Source organism: Medicago truncatula, chromosome 2 (genome assembly GCF_003473485.1).
Source record: "Medicago truncatula cultivar Jemalong A17 chromosome 2, MtrunA17r5.0-ANR, whole genome shotgun sequence".
NCBI lineage: Eukaryota > Viridiplantae > Streptophyta > Magnoliopsida > Fabales > Fabaceae > Medicago > Medicago truncatula.
Genome location: NC_053043.1, coordinates 44,165,563 through 44,178,062, shown reverse-complemented (window position 1 = coordinate 44,178,062; position 12,500 = coordinate 44,165,563). Strand labels below are relative to the sequence as shown.

Here is a 12,500-nt window from a genome sequence, read left to right as displayed (position 1 = left end):
AAATTCATGCTATTTTAAATTTTCTTTGTCGGTAAATGTTTTGGTATAAAAGTGATTCCGATCAAAAGAGTTGAAGGTAAATTATTTAAGTTTGAATACATTATGTAAACTTGAATTTAACTTTAAATTTGTTTGTGAAAATCAAGTATAGAATAAAAATCTATAAGTTCTAGTTTTAAACATAATCAATTATGCAGTCAAAATTAATTATAATAAAAAATAATCAAACATATAGAGTCAATTTTATATCTTGAGGATCAACTTTGAAGAACCTAAAAGTGAATTCAAACATATACGTAGTGATAAATATCGTTTGAATATCACATGTGAAGTAATCTCGAGTGAAGATGTATAGTTTAACAATATTGATATTGTGAGAGTTGGGTTAGACTCGACAAAATGTTTTTTTTTTCTTTCTTTTGATGATCCGAAATTCGGTTGTGAGGTAAGTATAGCTCGGTCAAAATTTGTTTCCTTCTGAAAGGAACTCTAGTTCTTTCGAACAATTTGTCATTTGTGGAATTCATCAATCATTGAGATTAATTGTTTGGTTAAACTATATTTTAAATTGTAATAGGTTGTTAGTGTCCTTATAAGTTAAACCAAGTGATAAATATCGTTTAAAACTCATACATACAACTGTCAGGTCATCTTAGATGACGACATATACTCTACGCCCCATGTTTAGTTGTACAATGATGAAAATTGTTTTTGATAAAATTGATTTTGGTTAAAATTAATTATTACTAAAAGTTATTTGTATTTAAATACATTTATGTAAAAGTGAGTTGAACAATAAATACGAGTCTAAAACTATAAATTCTAGATTTAAGTAGAATCAATTCTATAGGTAGTAGAATCAATTCTACAATGATACACCTCTAAAAATCAATTATAATCCATAATCAATGAAACACCTCTGTAATCAATTATAATCCTTTTAAAAATAAAACCAAACATATATTAATAATATTGGTATTATCTGTTAAACTAGATGAGACAATTGTGTTTTAAATTGTAACAGGTTGTTGTTATTGCCTTTATGAGTGAGACAATTTGGTGACAGTGGGGGATGGTGGATTGATTGGTTCGTGAATTTTACTGTGATGTGATGATGATGGATGGAAATGAATGAACAATTCGGATCTCAATGTTGCCAATTTTGTGAATTTGATTTTTTGTGTTTGAGATCCGGATGTTTATTGGTTCATTCTTTTTTACAGTTGGTTTTGATTTTGATTGATTCTACTGTGTACTCTCTACAGTCATATGCTGCTTTTTTAAGATTTCACGTTTAAGATTTGATACTCTTTTCTCGTTTGATTAGCATCATCTTTTTCATTTCTTATCCATGGTAGTAATTTCAAAATAGATTAAATAAAGAATACTATTTATTTATTTTTGGCTAAATTATATTTTTGATCATTTAACTATTTAGATAGTATCGTTTTAATTCTTTAATTAAAATTCGATTTATTTTGATCTCTTAACTTACCTCTGTGTTAATTGACTAACTAATTTTAGCTTCTCTTTTAGTTTTTTTGACATTCATGTTATGGATTGAATACTCCTCCTAGTGAGGTTTCAAGTCTCATTTTTTGTGATATTCCGAAGGCTTGCATGCCTAAAGATATTTGTATGATTATGTAATATTTTTGCTTGGGGCTTTAGCCCTCTTTTTTCATCGAATTTTTTTTTTTGAGTGATTGTCCCCCACAAACGTAACTCAATTGGTAGAGACAATGTATTATAATAATAGGCAAATTCTATGGTACATCCAAAATTTTGAGTGTACCGGTGCACCAAACCTTTAAATTAATAATCAAATTAGTTGTTTTTTGAAGAAAAAAAATTATTTTCTATCATTGAAAATTATAATACTTAAATCCTATTTACCAAAAGCATCGATAAATGTAAAATTGACTTTTTTTGAATTTTTATTACTCATAAGAAAAAATATTTATTATTTTTTATGAGAAAATGTTAAAAATTTAATATGATTCTTATAAATATTGAAATGAAGTTTTTTCCTTATGAAATGATGTTTTCTAAAATATAATATTGACAAATATCTATTTATTTCATAAAATGATCGTTAATTTATAAATTTATGAAGTAAGAGTACCGGTACACCTCAATTTGTGAGGTGTACCGTAGAAGTTCCCATAATAATAATATACATGAGTTGATGTTCGAACTTCAGATATCCCAATTAATTTACCTTTTAGAAGTGAATTTTTACCCATTACACAAAAAATTGATTGACAATGTAATGTTTATTGTCACTGTATTTTATTTTAAATAATAAAAATAAAGAAAATATTAACAAATGTTGCTGGGAAACTTGTTAAAAGAAAAACTTGTGTGAGAAAAATATAGTAAAACTATCTTTAAACTTGTGTAATTAACCACTTAAAAGTTTAATAAAAATAATTTTTTTAATACAATTTTTTTTTAACAAATGGTCAAGGAGCCCTGCTTAGCATGATCCTAGTAGTTTAATAAAATACACAAACTTTCAAATAATTTGGTGTATTAAAAATGTTTTATACAATATTTATTATTTATATATATAATTCCCACCCTTAAAACAAATATATAATTCCCATTACCCGAAGTGACCTGTAACTGTCTACTTAATGATTGCTGCATTAGATGGCTGCATTGCATCCATATATGATATATATGTATATGTCATTTTTATTGTGTCATTTTTATTTTTATTAATTTTTCTTCAAATTTTGTTTTTGGTTTTGTGAAAGACTTTCTCAACTTGTTTGATACTTCATCCGTTCCTTTTCAAGTGTCACTTTTGGAGAAATTTTTTGTTTCTATTTAACTGTCATTTTTGAAGTTCAATGCAACATTAAATGTTGTTTTACCAATATTGTCTTTAGTTATTTATTGCGGAGAGAGAAATATATGAAATGAGATATTAAATGAATAAGTTCATTATAATATAGCTTATTGCATCAAAAGTAGTATCAATTGTTGATTGTTTTGGTTTGTGTAAAATGTTAAAATATGACAAATAAAAAGGAACGGAGGTAGTAATAACAAAATCGATAATTAGTGGTAAACAAAACACTAGAGAAAGGTTTAAGGTAAGAGTTATGATGTCGACTCTTTGAAGCAAAAATCAATTAAGATAAGAACAAAAGTAAAATCAACATCCACCACAATCAAGTTGGCCACAGAAAGGAGAAGATTAACAACACCACGGTCCACGGGCATCGATTTATGCTTTTTACTAAATTGACGTTTATATCATCATTTTTCTTCTCTACTTTTGTTTGATTCACATTGTGCTCAAAAAGAATAGTGAAAAGTTTCTTTTAGCCAAGTCTTCTATCCAATATTATTTGTCATGATATGCTATAACATTACCTACTAGTGGTGCTGTTAATAATGACAACACAAGAAAACCCACTCGCCCTCTCATGCCCTCACGCGCAAAACTGCAAAAGGGAATCATTATTTATTCGATTTAGCTGAGTCATGCTAATTTTTGCTCTTACGATACATACATGTTAAAATTTCATAAATGCTACTCCTTCCGTCCTAAAATATAAGCAAAAATTTTTTTATTTTTTTGTCTTAAAATATATAACTAAAAAAGAGCAACTTTTATGTTATTATTATGATTATGTTTTTCAAACAAATCATCTTTTCCAATGTAAAATTATATACAAATTGCATTAATTTTTTTTTCTTCATAATTTTTAACCAATGAGAATTATTTTTACATCTTTCCAAAAAACTTATTCTAAGGAGAATACAAAAAATTATACTTCAAATCACTAAGTGTTAGTTTTCTTAATAAGTGTGAATTAGTGTTTTTTGCTTATAAATTAGGACGGAGGGAGTAAATATTTATTTTAAAACATTAATTTTGCATTAGAAACCAAAAATGACATTTTTTTTCTGAAACATTTTTGATAGAAATTGAGCAAGTGTATTGATTCTTGAAGTAATAATTCCAAGTTCGTATAAACGAGCATTGTGTTAGTCTCGACTCAACAATTTAATTATAAAAAAGGATTCAACAATTTTGGAGTATGTAGAGCATATACTTCCTCCGTCCCATATTATAAGCAAAAAAAAAAAAACAGTTATTAAGAAAACTAAAACATGGTAGTTTGTAACATAGTTTTTTGTGTTATCTTTGAAATAAGTTTTACAGGAAGATGTAAAAACAATTTTCATTGGTAGTTGATTATAGAGAAAATGAAAATAGAGCAAATTGAATGCACTTTACATTTAATTTTCCTTTGGAAAAGATAATTTTTTGAAAAAACATAATTAAATATGATAAAAGTTTGTCTTTTTTGCTTATAATTTGGGACAAAGAAAATGAGTTTTTTTCCTTATAATTTGGGACGGAGGGAGTATTTAAGTTTAACATAAAATAGAATGAAAATAATTTGTTTTGGAAAATATCAGAGATTAAAGTGATCAGGTCCTTTGAATCAATTAATTCTCGCTGTTTGGTCAATTGCACCTAGTCTCTAGAGTTATTCTTCTAATTTCACGACAAATTAACAAAAAAAATAGTTCTAATCAATTTCTTGACTCAGAGCTCTCTTCTCAAGTTACAACACCCTAATCACTTAGGTGAGTCCGTAAGCGTTGAAGGTTTTATATGAACGTTAATTTTTATGTCATAACCTAACAATCATCTATCCCTAAATTGACCCGTTAGATTAACCATAATTATTATATTCAATTCAATAGCTAGTGTCAATAGTCAATTGATATTTAAAATATTATGTATATCATCAATATACGAAAAGCATTAAGAACAAATAATTCTGAATAAAACTAGGATTATAATTGCATTGAAAAGAGTTTATACAATCACCTAATTCAAACAGTTCAAATTAAAATCATCTAAGACCTAATCAAGAGAAATTAGCTAGATATGATCAAAGGAATAAACAACATCGTAAAAAAAAAATCCGATGGAGTTCCATCGTTGTGGGCTTTACTCCTCAATTTCTTTTCAATCGCTATTGTTGATGTTGTTTTTCCATATCCATGTGCCTCCCTCCTGTCTCGTGATGCGTGAATAATCTATTTTTCCCTTCCAAATCGCGATGTCTTGTGTTTTCACATTCATTGTTTTCGATAAACAGATGGAAATGACAAAAAAATCTAGTGGTATGTTAACTACCGTCGATTTTCTAATTATAAGCCAACAGTAATTAACTACAGCTAGGGTGTTTTTTTATCATTTCCATATGTTTTTAAGAACCAATGAATTTGAGAAAAGCAATTTTCGTTCCTGTGCGTGATCACCCTTTTAATTCTTTCCTCCTCTTGGATCAACATAAGCCCATCCATTAATATGAATTCTTAAAGTAATTGCTTTATGTTACCTCTTGTTTTGCTCTTCTTTGCTCATATAACCAATAATAATGATAATAGACCACTAATTTTAATCATTTCACCGCTTGATTCAAAAACTCTAAAATGATAATTTATTTAAAGTGATTCAAAATTAAATAATAAATAAATAAAAATAGACTAAAAATTTAAATAAAAATACTCTAAAAATATGATATGAGACTGTCATCGTTTGTTTTTACTAAAGAGACATTCATTTTAAAACCGAGGAAATATTAGTCGATGCTTTACTAATTTTATGCTCTTTCTTCTCAATTTACGAGAGAGAGCAAAAAGGGATGGAATCCACGGCATTCTCTTATCAAAATAATCTCCCAATCAATGAGATGAAATCTCCAATTTCTCTTCTTTTTCTCATAATCATCCAAATCAGAGGAGTACTTGATTTTAGTCACATCTCTCCTTTTCTTTTTTAACAAAAGTCACATATCTTACGTATCTAATATTAAACTTTCCAATCACATTTAAATATCAAGAACTTGCAAACATGATTATATAGATCTTCCTCTATTGAGCTTCGGTTTTGATCGAGCAGAAAAATTGTATTTCAAAATGATATTGTTTCAACTTTCACTAGACGGCAAGTAAGCACAATAATGCTAAATAACACACATAATATTTTGAATTTTCATAACACTTCCATTTTCTATTTATCAAAATTTACATATAGATCAATATGTGTCATAATATAAATAGCTCTAATTGTTAGGACCCCAACAGCTTAAGTACATGACTGTTCTCAAAGATTCCTCTGATCGCTTTGCTTCTTGTTCCTTTAATCTACTAGAAACCATAGCATAAGAATTAGAGGTAGAAAGCTTCTTTGTTTGAGACGAAGATCTGAAATGATGTTTAACATGATGTTGAGCTGATCTTAAAGCACAATTCCACCTACATAAGCCTTGGTCTTTCAAGGCTTCCACAACTCCAACACTAGCTGCAACTGTCCAATTTCTGATTGATGAACTCATATTGAATAAATAAAAATTCTGCTTGAATATAGTGTAATTTTTAGGAAATTGAAGAAGGTTCTCTAGGTTGATTTTGTTTTGATTGATTGTGCAATTGAGTGAAGATGTTATTTATATACTGATAAGTGATTGTGTGTGAAGGTTTCTAAATAGAGGAAACCGGCCAAAACTTTGGGAAAACCAGTGGCATGAAGAGGTTGCTAGCTACTTGTTTTGGTGGAAACCAATGGTTTTGTTATCTTATGATAAATGATAAATAAAAGTGTCAGAATCAAGTTCATTGTATTCTCAATTTTTGGGACCACATGTCTATATCACATAAGTGTCACACACACACTTACATCTTGTTCATTTGTATGTGTCATTTTGTGAATGTTTGGTGTAAATTTCAAGCAGCTGTATGGCCCTGTCCGGGTTATTTTTAAATGCGACCGTGTGAGAGAAATCCTTATAAAATACACATATTAAAATATCTCAATGCTAGTTGCTTAACGCTTAAACGTTTGTTTGGTCTGTAAACTCATATTCAAATTTTAAATTCAAACTTGAGTGATAGTGTTTATTTTTTTTTTTTTGAGAGAAGTGATAGTGTTTAACTTAACAATTTTGGTATTGTCAACTGAGTTAGATTTTATAGAGAAACATTTTAAATATAAGAAAAACAAAATGACTTTCATTCTTATTATTGGTAGCATATTTTCACAACCTTATGTATTTGTCATAGTCATATAAATTGCATATAAGTAGTTTAATGGTGATATATATGGCATTGTATAAACTCACTGTTGAGTGGTTATTAGTGGAGTATACTTTATTTTTCTCTCATTCATAAACCCATCCATTTAAGCCCTCACATCCAATTATTATTATTATTATTATGATTTTTTTATCTATTCCACATTCAATTTGGTGAATCTAACTAATAAGTCTTTGATATCACCATATTGGTCATATTTTTAATATTTAAAATTAATAAAATAGTTTTTAAATTATATTTATTAATTTTTTTAAAACATATTAAAATTAAATTATTTGAAGAAATAGAAGCATTTATTTATATTTTACTTTTTTTTTTGGTAGAAATATTTTACTTTTTAGAATTTTATGAACTTACCTTCTTAAATGAAAATATCAATTAAATTATTAAATTGAACAGACAAAAACTTTAGTAAACTTCTTATTTCCAAAAAGATTTTTTATAGTAAATTTCCTTCTTTCATCTCAAATTTATTTACTTTGTTGTTCATTGAGTTGACTTGTTTTTCGTTACTAATTCAAGATAAAAAAAATAACATGGATAATACAAAGCATTGGGACCCCAACAATATCTTCATTAATTCATCATAATTTACATCAATATCTTTCAATAATATTGCACAATACGTGAAGAAAGATCAAAGAATTAATTGGGACCCCAACAACTCAAGTACATGACTTTCCTCAAAGATTCCTCTGATTGCTTTGTCTTCTCTCTTTGTCTCTTAGAAGAATTAGAAACCATAGCAGAAGAGGAAGAGGATGAAAGCTTCTTTGCTTGAGAAAATGATCTGACATTGTTTTTAACATGATTTTGAACTGATTTTAGTGTATGATTCCATCTGCATATTCCTTGATCTTTCAATGCTTCAACAACTGCAACACTGCCTGCTGCTACCCATGCTCTACTTGTTGAACTCATCTTGATTAATATTGATTCTTGAAGTCTTTTGCTTGCTTTTTAGATGACAAAGGAAATTGATTCTTGTGTTTTGGTTGGTTGATGAAGAAGAGTGAAGCAGGTTGTTATATATAGGAAGCTTTTAGATGCTAAAGTTAATGAAATGCCCAAAGAATGGGAAAATACCAGGGGCTGAAATCTGATGTTACTCTGTTAGTGGTTTTCTTTTCTAGACTATGGTTTTTGTGAGTTAGATAATTAAATATATAAAATAGATTGAGTATTATTTTTTGGAATTTTCGCACTCTCTATTTTTTTTCTTTAAAAATGTTCTTAAAGTTTCCGAATTTCATAATCCGAATTCATGTTTTCTTTTGTTATAGTGTGAAAAAATGAGTTATGGATTTTATAATCCGAAAACTTCAAAAAATAGGGTGTGTTATATGATTTTTTCGGATTACATAACCCAAACACCCATAAACACCCCTTTTCAAGGGAAAAACAGTTCATATTATATAAACCGAACAGTATTAACACAAATTCTAAATATGTTTGTAAAATGGATAGTCATTTTAAGGACAATATTAATCTTCATTACTCTCAGGTGGCATTTAGCCTAGGAAAGGAGAGTATTTTCCCATTATGGGAAAGTTAAATTTGAACCACTGATATAATAATAAAATATTCAACGGGTAAGATTAAACACTGGCAACCTGTTGTTCACATTTTTGGTACGGTATTATTCTTTTGAAAAAGGAAATCATTCTCTGACTAATTAAATTCAATTACTTTTTTGGTGAGAAAATTTAATTGCCTTAACTAATTAAATTACCCTTTTTATTTATTTAAATATCAAATGAATATTGTATTCACACAGAAAACATGCTTCCTCTTCTTCCTTTACTGTGTTTTGACCGCTCACCATCACCCTTGTAATTTTTCTTCTTCTTTCTAAGATTTGTCCCCCAAAAAAAAAAACCCAGGTTATTGAGATATGTCAACTTAATTTAACATAATTTTAATTAAAAATTAATTATTCATCTTCATGTGTTCTACAATGAAATCTTCATCATCTCCACCAATTTTTCTTACTAAAAGTTCAGATCTAAAAAACAACAACAAGAAAATGTACAGATGTAAAAAATCACCACATCAATAGAACCATAAACTTTTTTAACTGTACATATTAAGTGGGTAAATCATACATATTGTGAAAAACTTTACATTTCTTTGACTAAAAACAATAGCTGTTCTAGATCTGATGGGTGTGGTTGAACAAATTTGAAGTAAATTCTCGAACAGCCATTGTCAAAATTCTCTCAGCAAGTGAAAGAAAAATTGATGTTTTCAAAGAATCTTTCCTTAAACAATAGTAGGAGAGTATTTGGTTTTTTGGCTTTGCTGGGTTTTCCTATGAAGAACTTCACCAAACTTACAGTTTTATGTCTGAGTTAGAAAAGAATTCTGATACAAAATAAGATGGTGTATATTAAAAATAAATTGTTAGTGAAATAGTTTATGCAGTCATGAAAAAGGGGTGGTGAATCAGTAAAAGGATAGACAATATTAAAATATGAAAGCTAGAGTTTTTTTTTGTTTGGACTCAACAGGTGACAACCTCCAGCTGTCCTCAAAAATCAGCCTTTTCCATCATGGGAAACTCTTTCCCTCACCCACCCTAAATGCCACCTTACTCTCATTCTTCTGTTTTGGGTTATTGTTACCTGTTCTTAGTAAAAAATTAGATTTTCAGGCTATTTGATCGGATTGCTCCGAAACTTTCCCATAAAATCAGAAAAAATTCAAGGATCATGACTCCTGTAGAAGAGACTTCTTACGGGACTCCGCCCCTCAAAATCCAAAATTTCATCGTTTAGACCCATTTTAATTTTTTTTTTAATTTTTCATAATCTCAGAAAAATCCGAAAAAATTTGCTTTAGTTTTATTTGATTTTTAGAATTTTTTGGTGATATTTTTATGATTTTATTTGACATGTTTTTAGTATTTTTTTACTTAGTTTTTTTGTTGTTTTTAAAAGCAAAACTCAAAACTGCTGAAATGTGAGAGAGTCTGATAGCAGATTATACATAAGAATTGTCTGGATTATGAAATCCGGAAACTGTTTCATGAATTCGGATTATGAAATTTCGAACTACACAAGGGCATTTTAGAAAAATTTATAGGGTGAGGGAAAAGGCCATAGGGTGAGAAAAATAATACTCAAATAAATTTTATAATCTTCTTCTATTTTGAATAAAAACAACAATGATATTTAAACACCCTTTATTTTTAAATACTTATTCAATATTTAATTTTCTCTCTATTTTTCATTCTTTATATTACATCACAAACCTTTCACATCTAAAATATAATTAATGTTCACAATTATGAGTGCTAAAAATTCAAAAAAAAATTAATTTTATTTCGTTGACACTTTTGATGAATAAGATTTAGTTATTATAAATATAAATGATAAAAAATAATATTTTTCTTCAAAAATCAACTCATTTAACCATTCATTCAAAGAGTGGGTGTACAAGTACACTCAAATATATTGGATGTACCATAGAATTTGTCTATATATATATATATATATATATATATATATATAATAGATGTGGAAAAATGTAATATACTTATATACGAGCCGGCCTGATAGGCTTTTTTATAAGCCTAAATCCGGCCTAATTAAATTAATAGACTTTTTAAAAAGTTCAAGCTTAACTTATTTATTAAACGAACTAGGCTGAATCGGGTTTTTAGTAGGCTGAACCATAAACTCCTGATGGGCAGACTGGCCTATTCCAATTCCCACCCTACATGCAGCACCTACATAGAGTAAGTTACTCTATGTTCTAAGGCTACATGCTCACGTCTTGCCCACTCCACTCTGTTTTCAATGACCACGTAACCACCGACGTATCACCAAGCTCATGTATCCTTCCAACAATTTTGATGAACTTTAAATTGTTGGCTCTTGCAACGGTATCTTTTGTATGGTCGACTGTAATAACACTTCTGTTTTATTATGGAATTGGAACCGCTTATTGAAAAGCCAAAAGTGAATTTGAAAAGAAATTATTCCAAACTAAAATTTTTGTAAAGTTAAACCGGAAACGACATATTTATTTATCGGAGGAAAAAACTATTAACTCTTAAATTAAAAACTCGAAAAAGCTTGATAGATAATATTTATTTATTTAAATGTGGATATGAGAACCGATAGTTGTGATTTTTTCTTTTTGAGCAAAGTTGTGATTTTTATTTATTTATTTTAAAATTAAAATATATAAACAATTGAGAAGGCAGCGTGTGGACTGTGTTATCCTATAATTGTTGGACTGTGTTTAAATTAGTTTATAAATTTTATTTGAAAATTGTGTATTTTTTTTGGTATCTGAGTTCGAACCTCATACCTTATCTTGCATATATTATGTATTGTCCTTATCAACCGAACTAAGCTCACGAGGACGAAAATGTGTATTTATTAGGAAGCAGATATTCTCACTGTCTAAATTAATTTATTAATTTTAGGGATTAATTAAGTTTTTAGTTCCTATAAATATACCGAATTTTGTTTTTACTCTCATAAAAAAATTTGATAGTTTTTGTCCCTATAAAATTTTTTAACACATAGTTTTAGTTCCTGTTAAATTAAAATTTGTTTAGTTATGCTTAAACTTCTAAATTTTTAAAAGATTTTTTATAGACATGTTCTTAACATCGTAAGACACTCTTTTATAAAATCTTTTAATTTTTTTTTAACATGTAATGAATTAAATATGAATTTTTCTAAAAGACAAATTTTCAAGATTATATTAATGAAAATTTGAACGTGGTAATAAAATTTTGAGCTACTTTTTTGAGGAGGAAAACGTTCTAAATAAGTATGTGAAAAATATGTTAAAAATTTAAAAATTTAAACACAATTAAGCAAATTTTAATTTTACAAGGACTAAAAGTATGTGGTGGTCCCTGTTAAATTAAAATTTGTTTAATTATACTTAAAATTTTATATTTTTAACAGTTAAGAACATTACAATAATCTCTTTTATAAAAAATTAGAAATTTTTAACATGCAATGAATTAAATATAATTTTTTTTAAAACGTCAAAAATTCAAGATAAAACTAACAAAAATTTGGACCTAAAAATAAAATTTTGAACTAACCTATTGTAGAGGAATGCTTTATAATATTTTAAAAAAGTATGTAAAATATCATTAAAAATTAAAAGTTTTAAACATAATTAAACAAATTTTAATTTAACAGGGACTAAAATTACATGTTCAAAAATTTTATAGGAACCAAAAACTGTAAATTTTTTTATGAGGACTAAAAACGATATTCGATATATTTATAAGGACTAAAAACTTAACTAACCCTTAACCCTTAATTTTATTTGAAAATGTGTATTTTTTTTCTTCTTCAAAAGGGTTAGTACTTAGTACATGCAATTGCAGACGA

The 12,500-nt window shown here is 27.6% G+C and overlaps 2 protein-coding genes across 2 annotated transcripts; both read right to left on the bottom strand.

Annotated features, from left to right (window-relative positions):
- Positions 1-6,022: 6,022 nt before the first annotated feature.
- Positions 6,023-6,629, bottom strand: LOC25487594 (uncharacterized). The gene has a single exon (XM_013609570.3). The coding sequence runs from the start codon at positions 6,375-6,377 to the stop codon at positions 6,105-6,107; it is 273 nt and encodes a 90-aa protein (XP_013465024.1). The 5' UTR covers positions 6,378-6,629; the 3' UTR covers positions 6,023-6,104.
- Positions 6,630-7,569: 940 nt separating this feature from the next.
- Positions 7,570-8,260, bottom strand: LOC25487593 (uncharacterized). The gene has a single exon (XM_013609569.3). The coding sequence runs from the start codon at positions 8,053-8,055 to the stop codon at positions 7,780-7,782; it is 276 nt and encodes a 91-aa protein (XP_013465023.1). The 5' UTR covers positions 8,056-8,260; the 3' UTR covers positions 7,570-7,779.
- Positions 8,261-12,500: the final 4,240 nt, after the last annotated feature.

What these genes read in the sequence shown, in the direction of transcription:
- LOC25487594 (XM_013609570.3), bottom strand. Translation starts at nt 6,377, where the DNA reads ATGAGTTCATCAATCAGAAATTGGACAGTTGCAGCTAGTGTTGGAGTT.
- LOC25487593 (XM_013609569.3), bottom strand. Translation starts at nt 8,055, where the DNA reads ATGAGTTCAACAAGTAGAGCATGGGTAGCAGCAGGCAGTGTTGCAGTT.